Source organism: Pteropus medius, unplaced genomic scaffold (assembly GCF_902729225.1).
Source record: "Pteropus medius unplaced genomic scaffold, Ma_sr-lr_union100, whole genome shotgun sequence".
Lineage (NCBI taxonomy): Eukaryota > Metazoa > Chordata > Mammalia > Chiroptera > Pteropodidae > Pteropus > Pteropus medius.
The window spans coordinates 24444958-24470714 of NW_024346667.1; the positions used below are offsets into that span (position 1 = coordinate 24444958).

General features: G+C 29.5%; 1 protein-coding gene across 2 annotated transcripts in view; it reads right to left on the reverse strand.

Moving 5' to 3' along the window:
- Positions 1 to 25757, reverse strand: part of FSTL5 (follistatin like 5) — a 544717-nt gene that overhangs the window by 88951 nt on the left and 430009 nt on the right. Inside the window, exon 11 of one of the 2 annotated variants that reach the window (XM_039876277.1) lies at positions 5614 to 5640. The exons of the other annotated variant lie outside the window; for it this stretch is intronic. Within the exon in view, the coding sequence (XP_039732211.1) occupies positions 5614 to 5640 (27 nt within the window). The remainder of the gene's footprint in view (positions 1 to 5613; positions 5641 to 25757) is intronic. 2 annotated transcript variants of the gene reach the window in all.

Below are 25757 nucleotides of genomic sequence, written 5' to 3' on the forward strand. Positions count from 1 at the left end.
GTTTTGTATGAGCCAAAAACATAACGATAAGTCAAATCATGGCTCAAATTTCCTGAGCTACAGAAGAAGAATTTTATCTCCTTTGCGTTGTATACAGAAGACTCTTATATATGTGTGTCTGTGTGTGTGTGTATGTGTGTGTGTATATGTGTGTGTGTATATATATATATATACACACACACACACACACATATATATATATAAAGTGTGTGTGTATATGTGTATATATATATATGTGTATATAAAGTGTGTGTGTATATGTGTATATGTGTGTATATATATATGTGTGTATATATATATACACATATATATATACACATATATGTATATGTGTATATAAAGTGTGTGTGTATATGTGTATATGTGTGTATATATATATACGTGTGTATATATATATACACACATATACACATATACACACACACGTATATGTATATATATACACATATACATACACACACACTTTTTATACACACACACTTTTTATACACATATATGTATATATATATACACATATACACACACACTTTATATATATATATATGTGTGTGTGTAGATATATATATATATATANATGTACTTTGTCTTTTCCAGGTCGATTGTTAATCTAATAGAGTATAGTGGCTCTAGAATGTGATCCATAATTTGTTTGCTCCTTGTGAGCTTTCTCTTTGCTTTGTTTTTCTTTCTATACAGAGAGAGGATATAAGCAAGAATTTCTTGCAGTCTTATAAGAAAGAGGTATTTCCCTGAGGATTTTTAATCAATAATGCACCTTTAAATACATGAAATAGACTGAGAAAAAAATGGTTGCAATGCAAATTCCTGTCTCAATCCTTTGAGAATAGCTACTTAATATAGTGTAAAATGATAATGCAATAATAGTGTTTATTATATATAGCAAATAGTTTAGGTAATTTATATCAACCATAAAATTTGGTTAATTTCTGATTATTGGATGAATATTTAAGTCAATAACGAGAGATTTTGTTGTGATATTTCCCTTCCTCTGACTTAAATTGCCATTACATTAGCAATTAGTTGCAATTAACAGCAAATTATAATTCTACAATACAGTGATTTGGTAATCGAAGATGACTCAACAAGTTTTGGTATTAAATAAAGTCCTTCATTGGTTGATATTATTCTGTTTACTTTCAAATGATCTTAACTTTACTTATTTTTTTTTGAAACATAGAAGAAATCTTTCCTTTTTTTTTTTAAGTTATAGAAAAATTTAGGTAAGAATAGATGGTACACATTGCATTTCCCACCTTGAATAACTTAGCATGGGTAGATTTTTGGACCATAATGTTCCCACTGTTTGTATCTTTGCCTCTGCAGCTAAAATCCGTTCATAAAAAGAGGAACATCATACCATTGCACCTCAATAAGATTTTTACATTAAGTTCAGTAAAAATAAGACTTACTCTTATTGTTGCTAGAAAGTTTTTTGGAGTGATTTTGTCAAGCTCGTTATTAGACACTATCAATCCAGGAAGTGGCTCTATCTGATCACTATATATATTGGTGAGAGTGATATTATTTCAACCAATCCTTTCGAGTCAGTATACAATTCCCTGAACTTCCAAAGATATACTGGGAAATTGAATGCAGATCTTCATGATTTAGTTCATATTTAATGATGACCATAACAAAGATTATAATACAGTATTTTTGCTATATAATTACTATTAATTGGTATCATACATATAATTCTATACATATGCACTCATGTGTGTATGTATACACTTATGCATATATTACATGTATATGTATATATAAATATATCTGCAAATGTATATTTTTTTGTTAGATTACTTTTTTTATTTGAAAAATTTTTTGATGGGATAATTTTTAACACTAAAATCTTATATTGACATTAGTTTCTAACAGAGAAGGTAATGATTGGCCAATGAAAATATCGATAGCTTGATCTCAGTGCCATTGGCATCATGCACTTACCTTCAGAAGGAAGGGTCTCCATCTTTTCTTAGTGCTATAACTTTCTAAGTCTCATGTATTTACAAGTTTTTATCTGAAAATTCATCTTCTTCATTTTAAACATTACTTCAAAATTGTTCTGAGGTGTTAATCTTGTCCTGAGAATGTTAGCATTTTTTTCTCTAAATATAATTATACCAGAAGTTTATGGAACTCAAAAAGTAGGCATGAATTCTATATACCCCAACCTCCCTTGCAGTGTATAGTAGTCTGGCCAGTGAATTGTGAACAATTTTAGGCTGAAGTAGTTAAGAGCTAACCTGCTTCCTATATTCCTTTTTCCTACACTTTAATGACATTATAAATCACAAAGTTAACCAGATTATGATGTAACATGTAAACTTTGTTGTAAGATTTCGCTGTAGTTTCTACTGGTATCTTGTGACTAATATAGTGATTTGCTTTAACTGTTTCTATAACATATTTTTAGGTGAATAGATTTATAAATATTTACAAAGCATAGAAGAGACAATCGATTATAATGTTATAAATTTTTTTCTTTCAAATCATTAGATGTTATATCAAACCAGTATTTCCCAAGGTAGCTTCTATTTAATGTCGACCCTATAGACATTCATCAAAATAATTCCATGTTCTAATAAATTTAAAAAATGCCATGTTATATAATGAGCCACCTTACATTTTTCTTAGAGATTTAAATTAGCATATTTGAAGTTCAAATTAATCTTAGAGTAAATAAAATAATTTCAATTCCTTTAATTTAGTGCTTATATGATCCAAAACATTTATTAAATGGATCATATAATACAGACCCAAACTCAAATAGTTGTCCAGTAAATAAACATTAGGAAATACTTTATTAAATTGTATTTGATTATAAGATTATAAAAATATTGCAGAAGAAAATAAATCATACTGAATATTTTAATGTGTATTTTAAAATCACATAGTAGAAATTATTGTCATTAAGAATAATTTGGTCTTTAACCTACTAGATTGGAAGCTTTTGGGGGGCAGATACCAGATTTTATTTACCTTTGTGTTTCCAGTGATTTCAAGGTACTTTACATTTAATAGGTTCTTTAAAATATTTGTCAATAAATGAGCGAGACATTCTCTTTCTTAATATTGTCTTTCTACACTCCTGTAAATTATAATGATGACTTAGAAAAGAACCGAAAGGAGAAACTGGAGAAGTAGAGGACAGTGTCCCAAGCTTGAATATCTATGTGATTTGTAAGATAATACATACTTATTAAATTTAGTAAAATTGAGGTATATTACAAACTCCTGGCTAAACTAGATTCAGATGTTCATCTTTAAAAATATAATTTTTCAGTTAAACAAAATTTAATACTTTAACACTTGCAGATAACTAAGATGACATTACAAGAGGTATAATCAATTTCAACTCTTTCCATTATTGATCTTAAAATGCCTAAAATTCTAAAATTGGTTCTCCTTGGGATAAATTTCTCTTAGTTATGGTAAAGAGGCAAGAATACAAAAAGAAAACACTGTTAAAGTGGAAATAAAAATGGATCTTAGAAATATGTACTTTACATTTGTTATTCTATCTCTTAAAAATAAAGGTAGAAATTGATTTTGGAAGTTCCATTTAGCTAATATTTTAACTATTTTTTATGACATATTTGTACACACAGTTGGGGTTCAGTGATCCCTCAAACTAGTCAGTTACCTCTGGCCACCATTATCATTACATACAAATTTTTTTTAATTATAATGCCTTGCCAATAACTGAGGCATTATAAAAAATAATTTAGAGGCCTGCAAATCTAAAGCAAGCATATTATTTTCTCAAATATGTTATTTTGTCTTGTTTAATCTAAAAAACAGTGAGAGTTCTAATGGCAATTATACATGAAAGAAAAGATTTTTAAAATTTTACCCAAAAATATTTCTTGTATGTATCTTAAAATTATCTGCAAAATGTACTAAATAGCTATTATTTCTTAAACACATATTCTGTATCAAAGTCATAAAGAGTAAGAGCATCACTAATTGATGGAGAATAATTATTGTGAGTATACATTTTTCAAAATTATCATATTAAACTTTTAATAGGTAAAAATGGTTTCAAATAATGAGTGTTAATGTGATCTTACTTTATATGGAGGTCTCATACTTTGGAGTGTATCGAAGAATATTATTATATTGTTATTCTTAAAAATCAATAATTATTATAAACAAATAATGTTCATGGTTGTTATTAAACTAAGTGAAATTATAAGAAAAAGTTGTTTCACAGATTTTAAAATTTACATATCCCAGATTTGCAGAAATTCTAACTGTATTTTAAGGATTGTGTGTTAGAAAAATCTGGCTCACTGAGGTAAAATAACTCATCCGATTTTTCCCAGTGATTAACTAGAAAGGCCAAATCTATGGTACCTGTATCTGACTCCTTAAGTAATATTCTTTTCATAATATTCTTTCCATTCTATTGATAAAATAAAATCGATTTTAAAAATGCCCAGAGACATGTTTGATTTTGAGAAGATGGTATAAAGAAATTTTATCTAACAGATATATCAATGCTTGTTTCAATGATAATAAAATTTCTATATTCAATGTGAAATAGCCAAGTGGAATGAATTAAGAGGGTATAGTTACACCAGAACCTCTTTAGTAAACAAGAATTTATAAGACTTTATACAAAAGATTTATGGAGCATCAAATATCAAGAGAAATAACGGGGAGATGTGTGCTTAATCGTTGAGAATGAAATTGAGATGGCTAAATTTTAAAATTACTTGGAGCTTGTGAGGCAGCAGTATCTCCATTTATTTGGAAAGGAGTGACTCCATGTCACTTGGAAGCTACAACTGGGGAAGAGGAAATTTGTCTAGGATGAATTATGAAGATGATAATTTTAGCCATTGATTAATGGGAATGCAATGATGACATACACATTTTTCTCCTAAGATTTTAATGAAAGCACAATTGATGAGCTATTTGAGTACCTGGTCAAACACTTTCTTCCTGGCCTTTGTAAGTTAAAAACAAAAATAAAACAAACAAACAAACAAACAAAAACAAAACAATAGCAAAAGCAACAATAATAAAAATGACAGTAGATACCATTTATTGAATTTGGAATATATTTAAGGAACTGATAACAATCCTAAGAGTATTAACAAATGTCTTTATTTTTAAGATAAGAAAATTATGACATTAAAAAGATACTAGGTTAAATAGTGGTGGAGACTGGATTTGAATCCAGATCCTTTAAGTTTAAAACCCATTTTTTAAAATAATTTATTACATTTCCTAGATAAGGCAATGGTTTTTATACATTTTCTTTTCCTAATCTAATGAAGGCTTACTATGTAAATCACATTTAATGAAGGTTTCTTTTAATTCTTTGACTTAATTTTATACTCTTAAATCCATTTCAATGTATTGCAATTTAATTTCCTGACTATATATCAATTATGATGCAAGCTGATGAGATGCACTATTGTTTTTAATGATAGAGATTTATGCAAAAACCTTGAAATATAGTCAAGTAAAAATATTGAATCACTATAAAAACAAATAAAGTAGTTATTAAAACTGATAGTCAGCAAATCTGCTAAAAATTAAGCAAAATAATCACAACAATATAAGAAATAAGGAATTTAGTACCTTCTTCTCTCCACAATATGTTAGCTACTGTGGCATGTTAAAAAGAAAAAGAAGAGAATGAAAAATAAGTAAAGAGAGCTTCAGTCACCTAATAATATAAATAACAATTAAAGAGGTCACAATCTCTGAGATAGAACATGTACATAAAAGTATTGAAGTGAATTCAACAAACTAAATTAACAAAACAGTAAAATGCTGCAACTAGTTAATAATGCTTTGTTCATTTCTTGAAAAAGCCTATTCTTCTTTGGAATAAAGATTTTGTTAATAAACAAAGAACATTTTATGCATCACTGAAAAGAATGGAATCTTTAAGATAATTATATTGAAATACATGTTTAGAACAAGCATCAATAGTTTATTTATCTGACAGTATAGTTAAAAGTTACTAATTGAAAAAGTTATAGTTTTTAAATTCTAAGTAATCACATATGTAATTTCCCTACATAATATGCAATATCCTTGAGCAAAAAGCATTCTTGTAAATAAAAGATTTTAAACACAGAAGTAGCCTATATTAAAGTAGTATATATTTTCACTCTTTAAACCAGACAGAATGAAATATATCCAAATGTACCTTGCTTATTTCAGTGGAAAATAATGGTTTATATTAAATTATTTGCTGACAATGGGTTTATTAAATATTGTACAGAGACTAAATCGTTAGAGAGTTAAAAGAGATAAAAATAAAGATAAAATACCAATAGAAATAGTCTCAAGGAAATGTCTGCCTCCCTTACCAATTCGAAGTTACACAATTTCTATATGTTTTCAAAGCAAAAAAATATGAGTGAAAAGAAAGCGTAACTAATAGAAAATTTCATATACATCTAATTATTCCCTGAATATTTTAACCATATTAAAGCATAATCATTTTTTTTTTTAACCGAATACCCACAGAGAATATAGTAGAGCCAAGACTGGAGTCTAAAACTCCTAATTGGAGGCTTAAGGCCCAAGTCATACAGTTTTCAGCACCTGCTACATTTTTTTAAAAAGTAAAATTTTGTAGAGTAATTGTTTTTTAGGTGTGTGTGTGTGTGTGTGTTTGTGATTCTCGGTGTTTTTAATTCCTTAAGAATATTTATTCAAATATGCACGCATGACATGTGCATCTCTTTAGGGCATTTTGTGGTATTATTCTCATTGCTTACAATATGCTTGGGGTGAATATAAAAAGGATAGATCCTATTCACAAGGAGAGGACATAGACCTGGGAAGAGAGAAGCATGCTAGTAAAGAATTACAATCATGATAAATGTATTCAAAGAAACAAATCGCAGACTCATTGACTAGGGACAGGACAGAATAATCATCTCTGAGGGGCAGAAATTGGGCAGTGGAAGAACAGTTTCATTGAGTTGATGATATTCAAGAATAATAATGTCACCCAAGCTTATATAAGAGAGAAAGAGGAATAGGGGTGATAGAGACATTCAAAGTATACCAACAGGCCACATCATAATACATTCAGAGAAATTTAAGAAATTGGGTGTAATTGGTGGACAAAACAATAGAAGGTTAGGCCAGAGAACGTGTCCATGATAAAATCAAAAAAGGAGAAGGTAGATAAATATAAAGGGGATTAGATATTTGGTGATGGAAGGAAATTTAACTTTGGATGGTGAATACACAATGGAATATATATATATATGATGTATTACTGAATTGTATACTTAAAAACTATATGATTTTATTAACCACGGTCACCCTAATAAATTTAATTAAAAATTATACATATAAAGTTTATATAAAGTTTATATATATAAAGTGTGTGTGTATATGTGTGTATATATATATATATATATATACACACATATACACACACACATACACACACACAGACACACATATATAAGAGTCTTCTGTATACAACGCAAGGGAGATAAAATTCTTCTTCTGTAGCTCAGGAAATTTGAGCCATGATTTGACTTATCGTTATGTTTTTGGCTCATACAAAACGTAGCTAGACATATATTTCTTCATATCTTCGCCTATTCATTTAATGAGTATCGAGTGAGTACCTAGCATGTGCCAGACATTGTATTCAGTGCTACAATACACAGATTAGAACAGACCTGACTCTGTGCTAATAGAGTTTATATTCTAGTTAAGGAAAACAAAAGAACAGTATTCAAATAATAAATTTTATGAGAAAAATTTCAAAACTACAAATTTAATGTATTATGAAAGAGAGGAATAGTAATGTGAGTGCTTTTAACAGGTGGATTAGATGTAGTCAGTGAAACTGGAGGAAAATTCCCTAATGATAATATTGAAGGCGAAGTCTAAAAGATGAATAAAAGTTAACTAAGTGAGGGATATAGTGATACAATTTCTAGATAATGAAAAACATGCATGAACCCTAGTGGTATATAAAAGCACTGCTATTTTAAAGGACTAAAATAAATATATTTTTAAGATAGGTAATCATTTATGAGAAAGTATGAAAATATACAGCTTGTGATATTAATATTAAATAAGATAAAATTAAAGTTACTAATTTGAACTTAATAAAGCAAATAGCAATAAAATATGAGTCAGACATTATTAGGACTATTACAAAATTGATAAGTCCACAATCATATTCTGATTTTTTAACCCATCACTCTCAATATTTGAAAAATGAAGGGAAAAAAAGACAAATTTTCAATAATATAACTTTTAAGACTGAATTGATATTTTTATAATGAGTGTACTGTACAAAATGTATTTTTTCAAGTTCACCTGAAAAATTTTCAAGAGTAGTCACAACATAAATTATAAAATAAAAAGTCTCTGTTCTGTATGTATAATCCAATAAGCATAAATAGTTTACATGTATTGAAAAAACAATAGAGCGAATATAAAAAAGTATGTGTTTAAATCCAAAAATTTCTCAATAAATTAAATTTGTATATATAAAAAATATATAAATACTTTATATACATGTGGATCCAAAGAGTTTTGGCTAAAAGATAATGATAGACTTAACTGATGCATTACTGAGCAAGATGATAGATACACAGATAGATAGATGATAGATAGATAGATAGATAGATAGATAGATAGATAGATAGATAGATAGAAGATAGATAGAAGATAGATAGAAGATAGATAGATAGATATAGATAAACAGATAAAGAAGAAAGAGGAGGAGGAGGGAGTGGATAGGGAGGAGTAAAAAGGAAGGGAAGGAGGGAGGGAGGGAAGAAAAGAAAGGAAGAAGGAATGATTGTATCTATGATGATTTTAGATTAATATAGAATTTTTGGTAATAAATTTGATAATCTGTATATTATTAAAAATTCAAGGAAATATAAATATACTGAACATAAAGAAGAAAATTGAATAAAATAATCATGGTACTGGTTGAAACATTTTAAAAAATCGTTTCTTTTCAAAATACTCTTACGGTTTGAGGATTTTATACTGAGTATTTACTAACTCTCAAGATTCATATAATCTAGCTGTATTAAATATTGTTAGAATATTGATTAAGATGGAAAAATTCCCCTTCATTTTATGAAGTAAGCAAAAGTGATGCCATTAACTGATAATAGTGTTAGAGCAAAGGGAATTATAGGAAAATTTCACTAATGACAAAAATGTGAATAAAATGCAAGCAAAATTTATCAAGATATAAAAGTTTCATCATAGACAAGAATCCTCTTGCAATGAAAGAATGATTTGGTAGAAATTTAGTTAAGAAATCAATAAATTAATATAATATATTAGTATATTAAGTGAAAAAAATGAATATAATTTAAATAAATGTAATCTGATAAAGTGTTTCACATATCATTATGTGTAATATAAATCCTCTCAGTGAACTATCAAACTGAGTAGAGGTATATTTCATATTAATAAAAAATTAACAAACAACAGAATAATAAATTGAGAGTCAAAATAATGGATTGTGGTTGTCATTAGAAATTATTTTTTTATAAACTAGACAATTAAGCTAAGAAACAAATATAAATTGTATAAGTAGTATAAATCTGAAAATAAATAATCAAAATTGAAGATAAGATGAGTCACAAAGGTTTAATAAAAAGGATACATAAGGTTAGTAAGATAGTTCAGTTAGGTAACAAGACAGATAAATACCCCAAAGTCTACATTCTTATGTAAGAATAGATTTTATTTACAATAGCCCAAAGCATAATATATCAATGATTTACTAAAATATAGCAAATCAAGTATAACATTAAAAATATGCTAGATGCAATGTTAGATTATTCTTAGATTAAGAGAATTAATATTATAAAGATAAAATTTATTCTGAAATTACTTAATTTATAAATTGCATTTATAAATTATGTATTGTTATTGTCTATTTAGAAAAGATTCAATTTTATTGTATAAAGTTAGAATGTGTGTTATGTAGAAAAAATAGTTTTAGTTCAATTATCCAGGTATAATAACGAAGTCTCTTTTTCTTATGTCTTTTCATTATTTTTCTGAATTTTCTGCAAATGTATGCATATATGAGGATGTTTCTGATACAATATATAAATAGTGAACATATTAAAGTAATTTTAAATCCTATTTATTCATTTATCATATCTAATCTAGTCTTTAAATATATGGTTTTAATCATTATGCACTACTTTATTATATGAATTTCTTCCTTTTAAAAACATTATTGTTCATTGTTTATCAATCCAAACTTAGTACCTATATCAGAGGCTGGTATGAGTTATAGGTACTCAACAAATATTGTTGACTTATCAGTCATATAAATGTATGTATGTGTATATATATGCACATTTGTGCATATGTGTGTTCATTGTGATGGTCATCCTTCTGTGTAGTCATTTCCATTAGTATTCATTCCTACAAGACATACAGAAATATGTAAAACCATCGACACATGTTGCCAGGTTGATTTTCAAAAGATTGTTACAGCACCACCAGCAGCCTTTGAAACTATTCATCCCACCACACTCAAGGAGGACTATTACTGTATGTATGTATGCATGCACATGTGCACAAATTTACCAATATGAAAATATAATTACAGTATATAATGTATTCATATATCTCTCTACATATTATAAATTAGTATTCAATATCAATATAATTGATTATAAATTATATTAAATATGTTTGTAAACATTTAAAGAAAACTTTTATTTATGTCTTTAATCCATTATTGCTAATGAAATGTTATTTTTATAGTTTTTATATTTTTAACATACATATTGGAATGGCTCTGTTTTGTCATGTTAATTCATCTTTCATACAATATATAAACAGCTACCTATAATAAATGCAGGCTTGAGAATGCTACTCATATGCTTGAAAACATAAAATGCATGAACGTGTGTGTGTGTGCGCGCGCATGGGTAAACTCAAAGTCCTTAGCATAGTGCATATGGTCTTCCATGATATGCCCACGTCATATTAAACTCATATTCTAAATATCAAGTTATTTTGAATCTCTTCATCCTTACTCATATGTTAAATCTGACAGTAATACTCTCACCAGATTCTTCATCTAATTTGCCCCTAGTTTTCCCGGCAACTAGCTTAGTTTTTCATCTATAGTTAGCCTTAGTGGAACCAAGAATTTAGGCTAAATGACTTTTCTTTTCTGTACATATGGAAACCTGTGAAAGACCTATTAACATTCCTTATTATACCATAAATGACTTTCTGTCCTAAAATCTTTTATTTATAATTAGACAATGAACCTCAAAGTTACTGACTCCCTGTAATTCAATACTTATTCATGAGAACTGAAACGTAAAATTCTTTCTGAAGATAACATATGCCTTATAATGAAAATATGGTTCAATGAAACAGATGCCTGGACACTAGTAGCAGAATCTTTCTTAATGTCTTTTTTAAAATTGTCTTATTTTGTATATTATAGACTTGCAATTATATCCAAAGTGACATATCTTATATTAAATATGCTATCTTTATGTGGAAATACATGTAGAGAGATGAATATTATGTAAGCGACAGCAGTAAGATAGATAGTTAACTACATAGCAGCATTCTATAGTACTGAACAGCTATTTTCCTTGGCTATTCATGTGTAAACTGCTTGGCTTTTCAACTAAATAAGCTTTTTGCTTGCCCTTGTCTTTGTTTGAAAGTGTAAGGTTTTCAGCAGTGCAAAACATTTTTTTTTGGTAAGTAAATTTATGTAAGGATAACATTTTAACTAGATGTCTTACTGATTGCTTCTCCTTTTGGGTTTAAGAAATTAACTTTAGAAGGCAAATGAAAAAGGGCAACATTTTAAAAATTTTGGTAAAATTTAATGTATCTGAAAAAAATGAATGGTTAGTGTTATGGTAGTTGAAATTTCTTTGAGTATACATATGGAAAATGAAACGAGACATTTAAAACATACTATTTTTAGGATGGAAATCTATATAATATATGTCAAGTACATTGCCTACCATATGCCAAATTCAAAACCACTTTTAAGTGAAACCGTCACTTTTTTGGCACTGATTGAAGATAATTCTTCACTGTGGCTACACAGCCTAGTGTCTAACATTAGCTGATTAGGCTATGGTGCCCAGCTTGCATTAGGGCATATAACCCAGACACTGGCCAGGAATCTATGGTTTAATTTCCATAAAGTGATGAAATGGAATGATCTTTGTTAGAAAACAAAAAGCACAGAGAACTGGAGTCGTAAGAATGCATAGCTAGAAGCACTGTAATGTAGTCAGAGCTATGATAATTTGTGAGAGTGCATGGAAGGACCCAAGAAGATATGAGATGCAGGAAGAGACTGTGCAACCCACAGGAGAAGCAAGAGGGTCAGCAGTTATCTGACTGTGTAATGTCAGGTTCTGGGTTCTGAGCAGATGTAGCCCTGACTGCTTCACATTGCCAGTTTGACATTCACATCAATTTTAAAATAACCTATACTCATCTATATAAAAAGAGTCTATCCCTGATAACCAAATACATCTGATTGAAACTAAGACAATGTAAGAACTGTTGCCATGTCCAAATATTAAAGCTACCACACAAAATAAATAAAAACTATATCCATCTTTTGCTGTAATGACAAACCAAGTAAGCATTCTATCTGCAATGGTTATCATATGATGTGTAAATAATTATCTCAAAATTTAGTGGTTCAAAACAACAAAATATATTTGTGGTCTTTGTTGGATGGCTTGGCTGGGAGGGCTCTGATATGGGATATCTCCTGAGGCTCGTCATCTGAAGACTTGACATGGGCTGCAAGAGCCACTTCCAAGGTGGTCCTTTTGTATAGCTGCCAGCTTGGTGCTGGCTCTCGGCAGGAAGCCTGAGTTCTTTACTTATGAGACTCTCCCCAAGGCTGTTTAATTGTCCTCATCTACTAAGTGTTGGCTTCCCCCAAAATGAACGATCCAAGAGAGCAAAGCAGAAGCATAATGGCTTTTATGACCTGGCTTCAGAAGTCTTACACCCTTCCCTCCACCCTACTTTATATGTGATTGAAACCTGACCTATTTCAGTGTGGGAAGACACTACATAAGGGGATGGGTAACAGGAGGAGAGAATCGTTAGGACTGTCTTGGGCACCACACCACACTAGTGCAAAAGACTATTTACTAAGCAAACATAAATTCAAGAAAATTTTCCTAGCTAATGTCCTCCTAGCAAGACTGCCAACAGCTAAGTTTCTCTTAATATAGAAATCCTAAGCCCACAACTATTAGGAAGTGATGATTTTTATTTTGATAATTCTTCACTCAAATGATTGATTGTGGTTTTTACATGATAAACAATAAACAGGACATTATTAAAACAATTATGGTTCATTAGCTGCAGATATATGGGAGGAAAACTTTGTTTTCTAACTCACTCGTGTACACTAGTGTTGTAAGTAGAGGGCAGGCAAAGTTACTTCCTATTTTGCTTTAACTTCCTCATCTAGAAAATATACCACAGGGTTAATTAAATAATTAAGAAATAAAATGATCATAACATATTTTAGGTAGTACCTAGCACATAATGAATTGCTCAATAGATCTTGGAGATTATACATATATCTCTAAAATTAGATAGGTGATAGATAGATAGATGATAGATAGATAGATAGGTAGATAGATAGATAGATAGATAGATAGATAGATAGATAGATAGATATAGATAGATATCTTCATACCTATAGAAATGATAGAAGCCTCAGCAGGCCAATGACAACTTCTGCAGTAAATTCAAATTTGTCTCTTATAATGCTTCGAGTATTTATAATGTGGTAATTAAAGTAAATTCCATATTGCTTTTGATTTGCTTTTAGTAAGCACCAGACTCGGCACCCTGTTACAAAAATGTAAAATCTGACATTCTCAGTCTGTTACATCCCTATCCTATAACAACAAAGTCACATATAGTTGGATTAAAGGGATAATGACTGAAATTAGAACTGAAATTTTCTTCCTCAAAGTACTTTGAATTTATCTTAGCTCCTGTACAATTTCATGATAGAGAACCCAGATATGTACATTATGTAATAAGAATTTTGATGTCAAACTAATAATAACTTTCATTTAAAAGTTCAGCTTAATCATGAAATAGCTTATAATCTTAAATTAGAAAGTGTCCTTATAGTCCCAAGAAAATGAGTTAACTGTACATGGCATGTCAAAATTGTTCACTGAGTCATCTTGTTGAATTGAATTTTCTTTTGTATTGGCCAATTCAACTTCCCCCTGAGGTCTCTCTTACTATTTTTTTCCTGGGATATTTTTCCTTCTCCCTGACTTAATTCTGAAAGTACTACTTACTCAAAAGATATTATTCTCTTTGTTTTGCTTTCATTAGTGGAGAAGGGATGACAGGTTCTGTCTAAAATGACATCATAAATGCTAGATGTTTCGTTCTCAACTCTTCATGATATTACTAGTCTACATTTTCCTAAAATTCTTTATTGATATGCCTCTAGTTTTTAGAATTTATCTACTTCTTTTTAAAATATTATTTAGGTGAAGTTAATGAAAGTCATGGTGTTTTTAATATCATACATTAAGAATCAGTTCAATAACATATTTAAAGAGAAGGAAAATATAATGAAACCAGAAATGTGTCTCAAGTCATTCACAGTTTTTTCTTCTTTTTTTCTATAAATAGCATGGTTCTTACATTGTTCCATTAAAACTACTGGTCATAATACTACCTGGTTTTAAGTATCTAATATTTTAGGAGCCTAAGGCCTTCTCTATTGAGACTGTCATTACTGCTTTTAAATGCTTGTAAATGAATTTGAGAACCACGATTCTTTCTCATTGTATTAGAATTAGAAAACAAAAGCAAGGAGATGTGGCATCAATGTCTAAGACTAGGTAAAGAAAACAAAAGGTGTCCCACCACTAAAAATTAACATTAAGAATTTAGAGTCACTGCCCATATTATTTTAATACATATTGCCTTCTTTATTTGAAACATTATTGGTACTACTGGGAGCTGAATCACTACTTCGGATTATTATAAAGGAGAAACAAATGCTGGAACATAAGAAAAGGAATCAACTTCTCTGATCTCCTCTACTCCTATCTTTCTTCTCTCCTCTACTTTCTGTCCCAACCCCCACACAATACAGATTCTGTATTAATAAGAGAGAATAATGCCAGCTGTTCTTCTTCCCTCCATTGTCAAAACTGAAAAAAGGGCAGAACAAGTAACAGACAGCAGTGATCCTCTAGCAGCTGCAGTTATTGGCACGGAGAAAAAGTGATCGGGGTCAAAGATGCTCAGCAGAGAAGTGACAGGGAGAGTAAGGAAACTAGGCCAAGTAGCAGCAGTGTATTCAGCCGTGGCTACGGCAAGAGTGAACGTTGGCACTGAAATGTGAGAGTGCTTTCAGCCGAATCCTTCTGATATCACAGTGACTCCACAAGGTATGACCTTTCATGATTGCTCACTCTTGGAAACAAAAATCTGAACCTCAAAATAGTTTGCTATTAAGTACAAACATAAAATATCTAATTTGTAACTCTTCCTCTACTAGTCCCAGATCTAGCATGTGATACAATCACTTTTGCCCATTTTCACCCATTTACACCATTTTTATCTGTTGCCCAATATATAGCTTTTTAAAAACTTAATGTTAATAATCATTGACCCAGAATAATAATAATGGTAATCAGAACAAACACTTATTGAGCCCTCATCATGTGCTAGACACTGTGCCAAGTATTTTAAGGCATTAGATCCATTAAAATTTCATTTCTGCAAATGTCTCTAATTGAGTTAATATCTATAATAGCTTAATCTTAAAAAAGCAAAATAAAACAAGCATGTGTTAAAAATATCAGCGGCTAATTAAATAATCTAGAGTAAAATAATAATGTTTTAAAAACAAATCGATGAGTAGAGCATCCACTTATGTTTAACTATCACACAGAATGTTTTTAGATTAAGCTCAGTAGCAAGAATTGTGTATCTGGCCCATAGTGTACCAATTGTGTGTATACCCGCTTGAGGTAAAGGTTGTTCAGAAGCCACAAAAGAATAAAGTTGACAGTAGATTACTTCCTATCTATTATTATATTTATTATTATAGATAAAAGGTATGGTTTTCTTCATAGAAATTCAAATAGGCTAATGAACCAACTAACACTATCTTTTCAGAAATGACATTATGCCAAAAAACTCTTTGGAAGCTGGATAGTAGAAGATAATAAAACCTCATATTTAATGCTCACACTACTACGTGTTCCAGCAGCACATTGTAATGATTTTCCACAATACGCGTCTATCTTGAGATTAAATGCTAAACATACATATTGTATTATATACTGTGTTAGGCATTTGAATTTGGTTCATCTCACCCAGGTGATTAAAAAAAATAAAAAAACTCAATGTCTCCTATTTGTTAACAATAAAATTCCTCCAAAAAAAAGCCTATCGTGATATTTCTAGAATAAATACTAAATAATGAATACGTATGCAGAAATAGAGTATGTAAATCACTCCTAATTTGACTTTTTCTATTCACGAAGTTCAAGACCTTCTTTAATCAGATTCTACCCAATAAATTATTCTCACTGAATATTCTCATTGCAAATTCCCAGCAAATATTGTTATGATCTTATATTACACAAAGTTAATGAAACCCATCATGGACTTCATAAGTCATCCCTGAGTTTGACATACATTTAAATTTCTAGCTATGGAAGTATCACTACATCACCAAATATCATCTCAAATGTCATCACCTCAATAATGATTATGCAGTGCAGTTGCAATTTGATGTTTTTGTGCCTATGATGATATTACAATTAGCTTGTATGTCTATTACAACAATTATTTTATTCTACCATGTGTTCATGTGTTATGGTTGTCCTGTGTGAACTAAACTGTAGCCTTTCTGAAAGGACAGCATTGTCTTATGCAGTGCTAGCCGTATGCTAGCAACACGGTTTGTGTTTATTCTTTCCTCAATAAATATTTAATAGGTGAAAGCACAAATGAACAAACCTATTGTTCTCTGTAGATTTTTTGTTCTTACAATGAAAATTCTTATTCACTTCATAAATTTCGTAAAGTACTTTTTCTAACAAGCAATTAAGAAACAAGTAGATAAGTTTGGAGTATTACTGAAATTGTATTCAGGCACTTGGGAAGGTAACTAGCTTCACACATATTTAAATCAAATTACAGCCATTGTAAAAAGTATTTAAATTAAGTTAGTTTGGTTGCCATGGAAATATGAAAGTAATTAAAAGGCAAATTAAAGAGTAATTATAAATTATAGCAAAAAATTAAGTACATGGCAGGTTCTTCCTAAATAATTTCTGAATGTAAGTCAATTTGATGTTTCTCTACTACATGTGATTGCTGACTTCTGAGGCGTATAAAAAAATCAGTTCTAATTGATAATGCCAAAGTGCTTTTTCAAAGGTGGTAAACTGACACTATGACTAGCAATGTGTAATAATTCTATTTTTTCAAATCTCATCAAGTCTTGATATTCTGCACTTTTTAAATTTTGGTATTCTAGTGGATGTGCAATGACATTTCTCTGTGCTTATAGGGTGCATTTCTTTGAAAACTAATGATAAGTCAACCTCTTATTGAATGATAATAAGAATTAACATCTTTCCGTAATGCATATTGGCACTTTATTTTTCCATTTCATTTTTCTTGTCTTTGAAAGGTCTTTTTTAGACTATGAGCTAGCTTTATTTTTCGATTGTCTCACATCTATCTATTATCATCTATCTATCTATCTATCATCTATCTATCTATCTATCTATCTATCTATCTATCTATCTATCATCATCTATCATCTACCTATCATCTATCTATCATCTATTATCATCTATCTATCTGTCATCAATCATCTATCACCTATCTATTCACCTACCTATCTATCTATGATATTAAATTCTTCTCAGTTTTTTGTGTTGACAATAGCTTGAGGGCAAATATTTACTATTATAACTTCTTAATTTTAATGTAATCATACTGTTTTCTCTGATGTTTATTCTGCCTTTGAAATATAACTCTAAAATTACATTCTGATATTAACACTAGAATAATCATTATTAGTACAATATTGATTGTAATATATATAGTCTTTACTTGAATATTATCATAATTAAATGAGAAAAGAACACCTTTTTTCTTTAGTATATATTATAATCTCAGTCTTTGAATCTAAACTGTATCTAGAAACACATTTTAACTTTCTTTAGCATGTTTAAGGAATATCTTATTCACTAATAATTTATTTACTATTAAAATATTAATATTGCCAAAATGTTTCCAAAAATTTTATATCAGATATTAATATAAAGATATCTATTAGAAAAATGCTAGTTAAATTTAAGAGAAAGATATTAAAACTGGCACACAATGTTACTGCATGAAATAGAAAATTGCCTTTTAAGAAATTCCTGTTTAATAGCATTTCATATGTAATGTTACATTCACATGTAACACAAACATGGAACTGTGCGAAAAGTTGGAAAATAAAATAAATAGGGAGGTAGAATAATAAAGCTGTGTGACATTCTTTCTGGCATATTCATCTCACAATCAGCTTTATCAGAATTCAGATATCTGGGTAAACAGAGGACAGTAGGACACACAGATGTATAATCTGTGTTCTTTGAACACTATGATAAGAATGCGTGACATAAATTAGACTTCACAAACTTTAAGAAGGCAACTCACTTCAGCCCTTCACCCCAGAGTCTGAGCATTTGAAGGACATATTTGTTTTATTAACTCTTCATACATTAAGACTATTTTTTTGACTGAATTTCTATATTAGAGGACTCTAAGAAAATCATAGATTGATAATAGTTCTAACTTCTTTTTGAATCTAAGTACACAGTAATTTTGCAAAGGATTCACCAAGGTTAAGGCCTCTGGAATGATGGAATCTCAAAGTGAATTCTAACATTTTCTCTTGAACACCAACAACAAAATATTAGTATGTAGACTTTACAAAAGCTCCATAGAGATTTTAGACTCAGCACTGTTACTGTCTATTAGCTTATTTAGTCTGCATGCCTGAAGTAATATAAATAAAATGTCATCATCACTTGCCTAATTGTATCATAAAATTAATTAGGCAAATTGGCATTGTGCAATATGAGATGAGATATTAATATTCCCTTGAAGGTAAATAGTGCCTTGCAGAAAAAATATAGGCAACAAATCAAAATAAGAAACATTTGAGTCTTATTTTGTTTTGTACGCAGTAAAGATTCTCAATTGCTTGTTGCAAACCAGTAAATTTGATGACATTCAAATCACGTAGCATCTTGTTAGATAACAAGGCTCTGCTATTGTGCAAAAATGGCAATGTGTTAGAAACAAATCTATTTAATGACATTGAAAAGAGTTTTATTTAAAAATATAGCATTCAGATATGGAAATCACAAGGCAGATCATTTCAGTGTGTTCTGGGTCAAGAGATTAAAAGATTTATGGAACAAGTTACTTCACAGGATGTGACAATGTCATTGGCCAAATTGAGAACATGGATAAATAATGAAAGCTCATAAAATAATAAATGCTTATCAAGCATGGTTAACCTTGACACAAGTCTGATTATCCTAAGTGCATTTTATTCCATAACAAGCTTACTAATATGTAAATGTCTATGACAAATATTAAATAAACGTTTTTGTCTATTCAAAAGAAATATGAATTGTTCGCTCTAAAATGTTTTTCTTATAGTCCCTCTATTGAATAATATTCTGTGAATGTTAAATAAAAATTAATCTTATTTATAATTTAAGATTTATTTCATTTTCCTCAAATATTTGTTGTTATTGAGTTTTTTTGGTCCATCCTCTTTTATTTTTGCATTTTAAAAGTTAAGGCATTATTTACATGCAGTAAAACACTTAAATCTTAAGTAGGACCACCAATCAGATATATACGAGTAAAAGAGCAATTCCATTACCCTAAAAGTTTCTTCTGATTCCTTTCTAATTAATGAGACTCTCTTCCAAGAGGTAATTATTTTTCTGATTTCTATTGTAATATCTAGATTTATTTGTTCTTTTTTTTTTTTTTTAGTTTCTGGTTTTTTAAGTCAAATTTATTTGGGCAATATTGGTTAATTTATATGTTTCGAGTGTACGATTCCATAATACATTATTTGTACATTGCATTTTGTGTTCACCACTCAAAGTTAAATTTCCATATTTGGTTCTTTTTGATTCTAGCATTTAGTTCATAACTATCAGGATTAAAATCTCACCTTGGCTCTGATGTTTACACCTTATCTTTAACTAGGGATTTTTCTAATTTCTAATTATTCTACCTATCTCACATTGGTTGAGTGTAAAAATTATTATTAATCAATGACTGCTGAATTTGGCTTCATTTATACCTGTTTATAGACTATGCTATTCATCTATTTATATTATCTCCATAGCCTCCGTAAACATTAATACAATCCTACATAGATGATATTATTAAATCTGTATAACTGCCATTTTAAAGTAGGTATTTTCTCCATTCTTTAAAAATGGGAAGTAAATGAGAATTAGAGAGGTCAATTAGTTTGTCTATATTACCAAAATACGTTCTATTTCCAAAGTTTGTGATAATATATTCGAATAGCTTTTAGATATAAAAAGGTATGTTTTAACTTATTTTAAGACCCTTTCCTCTACTTCTAAAATAGGCAAATACTTTTTACACATTTATATCATTTGAAATATTAAAGTATAAGTGGCTACATTTTAGCATATTTCTAAATCTATTTATTGTGAATTACATTCACCGCATTTTTATAATTATTAATTTATATGAGCATTATATAATTTGTTCATTCAAGTAATCTTGTAGAGTTTAACATATTTTAAGTACTCTTTAAATAATCTTATAATTAATCATATTTCATAAGTCAAACAATATTTATTTATTGAAATTAATCCTCAAATAAGGATTGTATAATAACCCAATATGTAAATGTAATACTGCCTGTGACAATGATAAAACGCTGTATATACTATTATAATATATTTAAACATTATATTCCAACATCTGCAAAAATCTAGATTAATCATATTCTTTACTAATATTCTAGCTAGGTGTGATATAATCTGTGCTCAGTGCTTAAAACAACCAGTAGCTTAAAATCTTTATATAGCAGTCTATATACACACCAACTTTCATTTACCTTAACACTGAATATGAATTATCATCACCTGAGAATCAACTCCCCTTACTAATGAAGATGTGTCGAGTGCTTATGCTATGTGCAAAACATTTTCAAATAAATAACGTTTACCTCTACCTGAAACCCCTCACATATTTCATATCTTTTTCTCCTACTCCCTGATATGAGCAGGACACAATCCCCTATGACCCATTTCTACTCTTCTTCACATTTAAATTCTCCCTGTATATCGCTCCATTAAATCCTAGTTATCAGACCCTATCTCTAATGTAAGTCTAGGAGTATGTTATATTGAAGCACTTTTTTTGTTCAATTTGTCACATGAGAAAACTTCCAGTGAGGTTTGTTAACAGAGTTGGGCACTGTAATTCAAGGTTTTCCAATTCAAAGATTCAGATACAAGCAAAACATACTCCTTAGCCATATGATGCTTTGCATGAATCGTTCACTCAACAGTATTATATTGCTGGGAATTGTAGTGTAAGAAAAAAATGTGATTATTCTACCATGACTGTAAGAAATATTATGTAAAAAATAGTTGCAAGATTACTCCAAAGCTGTAGCCAAGCAAAGTTAGTCTGTGTTGTGTCATTTAGCCCAAAAGTTGTAAATCTTTTCTCATTTTAATTTCTATCTACATGGAATTCAATACCTCTCTTCTCTGAATCTTTCAAAAAGGAATTGGAGGAAAAGCACATTACACAAGAATATTAAAAATATAAAAGGAATGTATAAATTCTCAATGTAAAGGGGAAATAAAGTGTCACTTTTGCTTTGACTCCATGACAAAAGTGGACTCTGACAAAAAAATTTTGTCCTTCATTTAAATATCTTAATAGCTACACTTTAAAAATGTATACTATATTCTAATCAGCTGAGTCATTTTTTAAAATTTGAAGATAAATGATATTTTATATTTAGATATATAACATAGATGCCTATATACACTCATATCTGTATCTATTATCTATCTACCTATCTCTATCTATCTATCATCTATCTCTATATCTATATCAATCTCTATATCTATATACATGTATCATTCATTTTGGAAGTTTTCTGATTTATAACAGTTACTTGATTATCCAGGACTTTTAAAAAAATATTTTACTCAATATTTCTAGCAAAAATTAAGGAATTATTTCCAGAAAATAAGCATGAATAGAAGAACTACTTTATATCTAACACTATGGTGAATGTTTTGTAATATCAGCACAAAAATCCCTTAGTAAGTTAACACTTATTACAGATAAGGAAATTAAAGCCCAGAGAGATTATGAAATAGCCCCAAATCACAGGACTATTATGTGGTAGAGCAATAATTCTAACTCAAGTCTTACCCTAAAGTTTATGCTTTTCTATTACACCAATTTGTTTTTTAGATATACATTGTATCCTGTTGCTATTAAAAGAAATACAGACCTTTAAAATTATCTTTAGTGCATGAGTACAAGTCAATATTTTTTTTAGTATGTATAAATAAGAGTAAAGTCATCCTTGTTGAGTGTGTGATTATTTTCTGTAACTGTTTTCTTTGTCTTTTTTGAAAATAATTATCTATCAAAATAAAAATGTGCCTTGTATAATTAATATTGTTTTTTGTCCATGAGTTACTAGAAGAGAACCCAGAGTAGCCCTTAAGATGTGGATTACAAAAGGCCATAATTTTCCGTGATGTGGTCTCCACCTGATTGTTGTTGTTATTGTTATTGTTGTTGTTATTGTTGTCGTCATTATGCAGAATTCTGACAATTCTGCAGGGGTTATCCCAAGGGAAACTGTTTTATTCCACAGAGACATTGTTATATTTTCAGTTTATTCTCTTCTATAGCTAATATTCTACTCAGTTGGTTTAGTTATTTAATATTATTCCGATTTTAATTATTTGCATACATTTCTAAAAATGAGTGCTTTCATATCAGCAACAATATATAGGATATATCTTAAAAATCAGTATAGCAAATCTATAAAAAAGCAAACTTAAAAATTAAAAGTATTTATTTAAATGAGATGTAAGTTTGTAGTTCAAAAGAAAGAAACTGCCTTTGCATGCCTAGAAAAAAATAGATATAAATATGAATTTATAACGCTTGAGAGTTCTAGATTACAATAAAGTCTATTAATTTCATTGTCAAGACCAATGTCATGAAACTTTTCTTTTACGTTTTCTTATAGGAGTTTTACAGGTATAGGTCTTATGTTTAAGGCTTTAATCTATTTTGAGTTGATTTTTATGTATGATGTAAGGCAGGGGTCCAATGTTTTTTTACATATGGAAATGCAGTTTCTAAGCATCATTGCTTGAAGAAACTCTCTTTTTTCCAGTGTACATTCTGGTACCCTTGTCAAAGCTCCATTGCCTGTATATTTGTGAATTTATTGCTAGGCTTTATATTCTGCTTCATTGGTTCATATGTCTGTCTTTATGTCAGTTTCATACTGTTTTAATTGCTATACCTTTATAATATATTTTGAAGTCAGGAAGTATGTTGCCTCTAGCTTTGTTCTTTTTTCCAAGATCACTTCATATCTTTTTGTTGTTTCATATGAAGTTTAGGACTATTTTACTACTTCTGTTAAAAAAAAAAAAAAAAAGGCCTTTGGGATTTTTGGTGGGCGTGGCTTTGATACATAGATTACTGTAGCTAGAAAGGGCATTTAAACGATAATAAAAATAAAAAAGTCTAATCCATGAACATGGAAAGTCTTTGCATTTATTTATGCCTTCAATTTCTTTCCTTGTTTATTATAGTTTTCAGTGTACAAGTCTTTCACCTTCTTGGTTAAGTCTATTTCCAAGTATTTCACTATTACTGATGCTCTCGTAAATGGGATTGCTTTTGTAGTTGCCTCTCAGACATTTCATTATTAGTGTATAGAAATAAAACTGATTTTTGTATGTTGATTTTGTATGTTGCAACTTTACCGAATATGTTTATTAGTTCTAAATGTGTGTGTGCGTGTGTGTGTATAGTCTAAAGTTTTCTATATGTAAGATCATTTCATCAGCAGAGACAGTTTCACTGCTTTTCTGATTTGATGTCATTTATTTTTTTCCCTTGTCTAATTACTGTGGCTAGAAATTCCAATACTATGTTACACAGAAATGGTGAGTGAGCATCCTTGTCTTGTTCCTCATCTGAGAGAAAAATATTTCTTTTCTTTTTTTTTTTTTTTACCATTGAGTATGGTGTTAGCTGTGAGCTTGTCATATATGACCTTTATATATATGGACTTATCATATATGACCTAACTTTCACAAGCTTGTTTTTTAATTCTTAAATCTACTTTTACTATTTCAATATTCTTATCTTTCCTAGATATGAAACGTTTTTAATGTATTGTTCATTTCACAGAGTTTTATGGTGCTTTTACTTTTTGAGGTACATTCTTTCCACACCTAGTTTGTTGCATGTTTTTATCATGAAAATGTTGTCAAAACAATTTACCATGAAAGCTGTGTCAAATGTTTTATCTGCATCTACTGGTTGATCAAGTGATTTTATCCTTTGGTCTATTGCTATGCAAATCACATTTATTGATCTGCATATGTTGAGTTCTCTTTATATCTCAAGGATAAATTTCACGTCATGGTGTGTGATTATTTTAATCATGCTACTGTTACATTCAGTTTGCTAATATTTGGTTGAAGAATGTTGCATCTATATTCATCAAGGATATTAGCCTATAATTTTCCCAAAAGCATAGGCAACAAAAACAAAAATAGACAGTTGGACTATATTAAACTAAAAACTTCTGTACAGCAAAGGAAGTAATCAACCAAGTGAAAAAACAACTACAGAATGGCAGAAAATATTTTCAACCAATATATCTGATAAGCATGTAATTTCCAAAATGTATAAGGAACTCCTATAACTGAGAAAAAAATGACATAACCCAATTTAAAAATGGGCAAAACTTGAATAGACATGTCTCCAAAAAAGACATGCAAATGGCCAATAGATATATCAAAAGGTGTTCTACATCACTAATACAGTAAGATACATTCTCATACTTGTTAGGATGGTTATTATCAAAATAACAAAAGGTAAAAGTCTTGACTAGGACATAGAGAAGTTGGAACCTTTGCACACTGTTGGTGGGAAGGTAAAATGGTGCAACCACTCTAGACAACATTATGGAGGTTCCTCAAAAAATTGAAAATAGAACTATCATATGTTCCAGCATCCCAACTCTGGGTATTTATCCAAAGAAATTGAAATCATGGTTAAAGCGATATCTACACTCACACAATTATTGAGTCACTGGCAATAGCTAAGATATAGAAACAATCCGATTATATATCAACAAATAAATAGATAAAGTAATGTTAGGTATATGTACAATGGAATATTATTCAGCCTTAAAAAGAAGGAAATTCTAACCATTTGTGATAACATGAACAGACCTGGCAGATTTTGTGCTAATTGAAACAATCCAGTCACAGAAGGACAAATACTGTATAATTGAACTTACATGAGATATTTAAAAGACTCAAAATCATAGAAACAGAAAATAGAATAGTTACTGTCAAAGGATGGGGAAG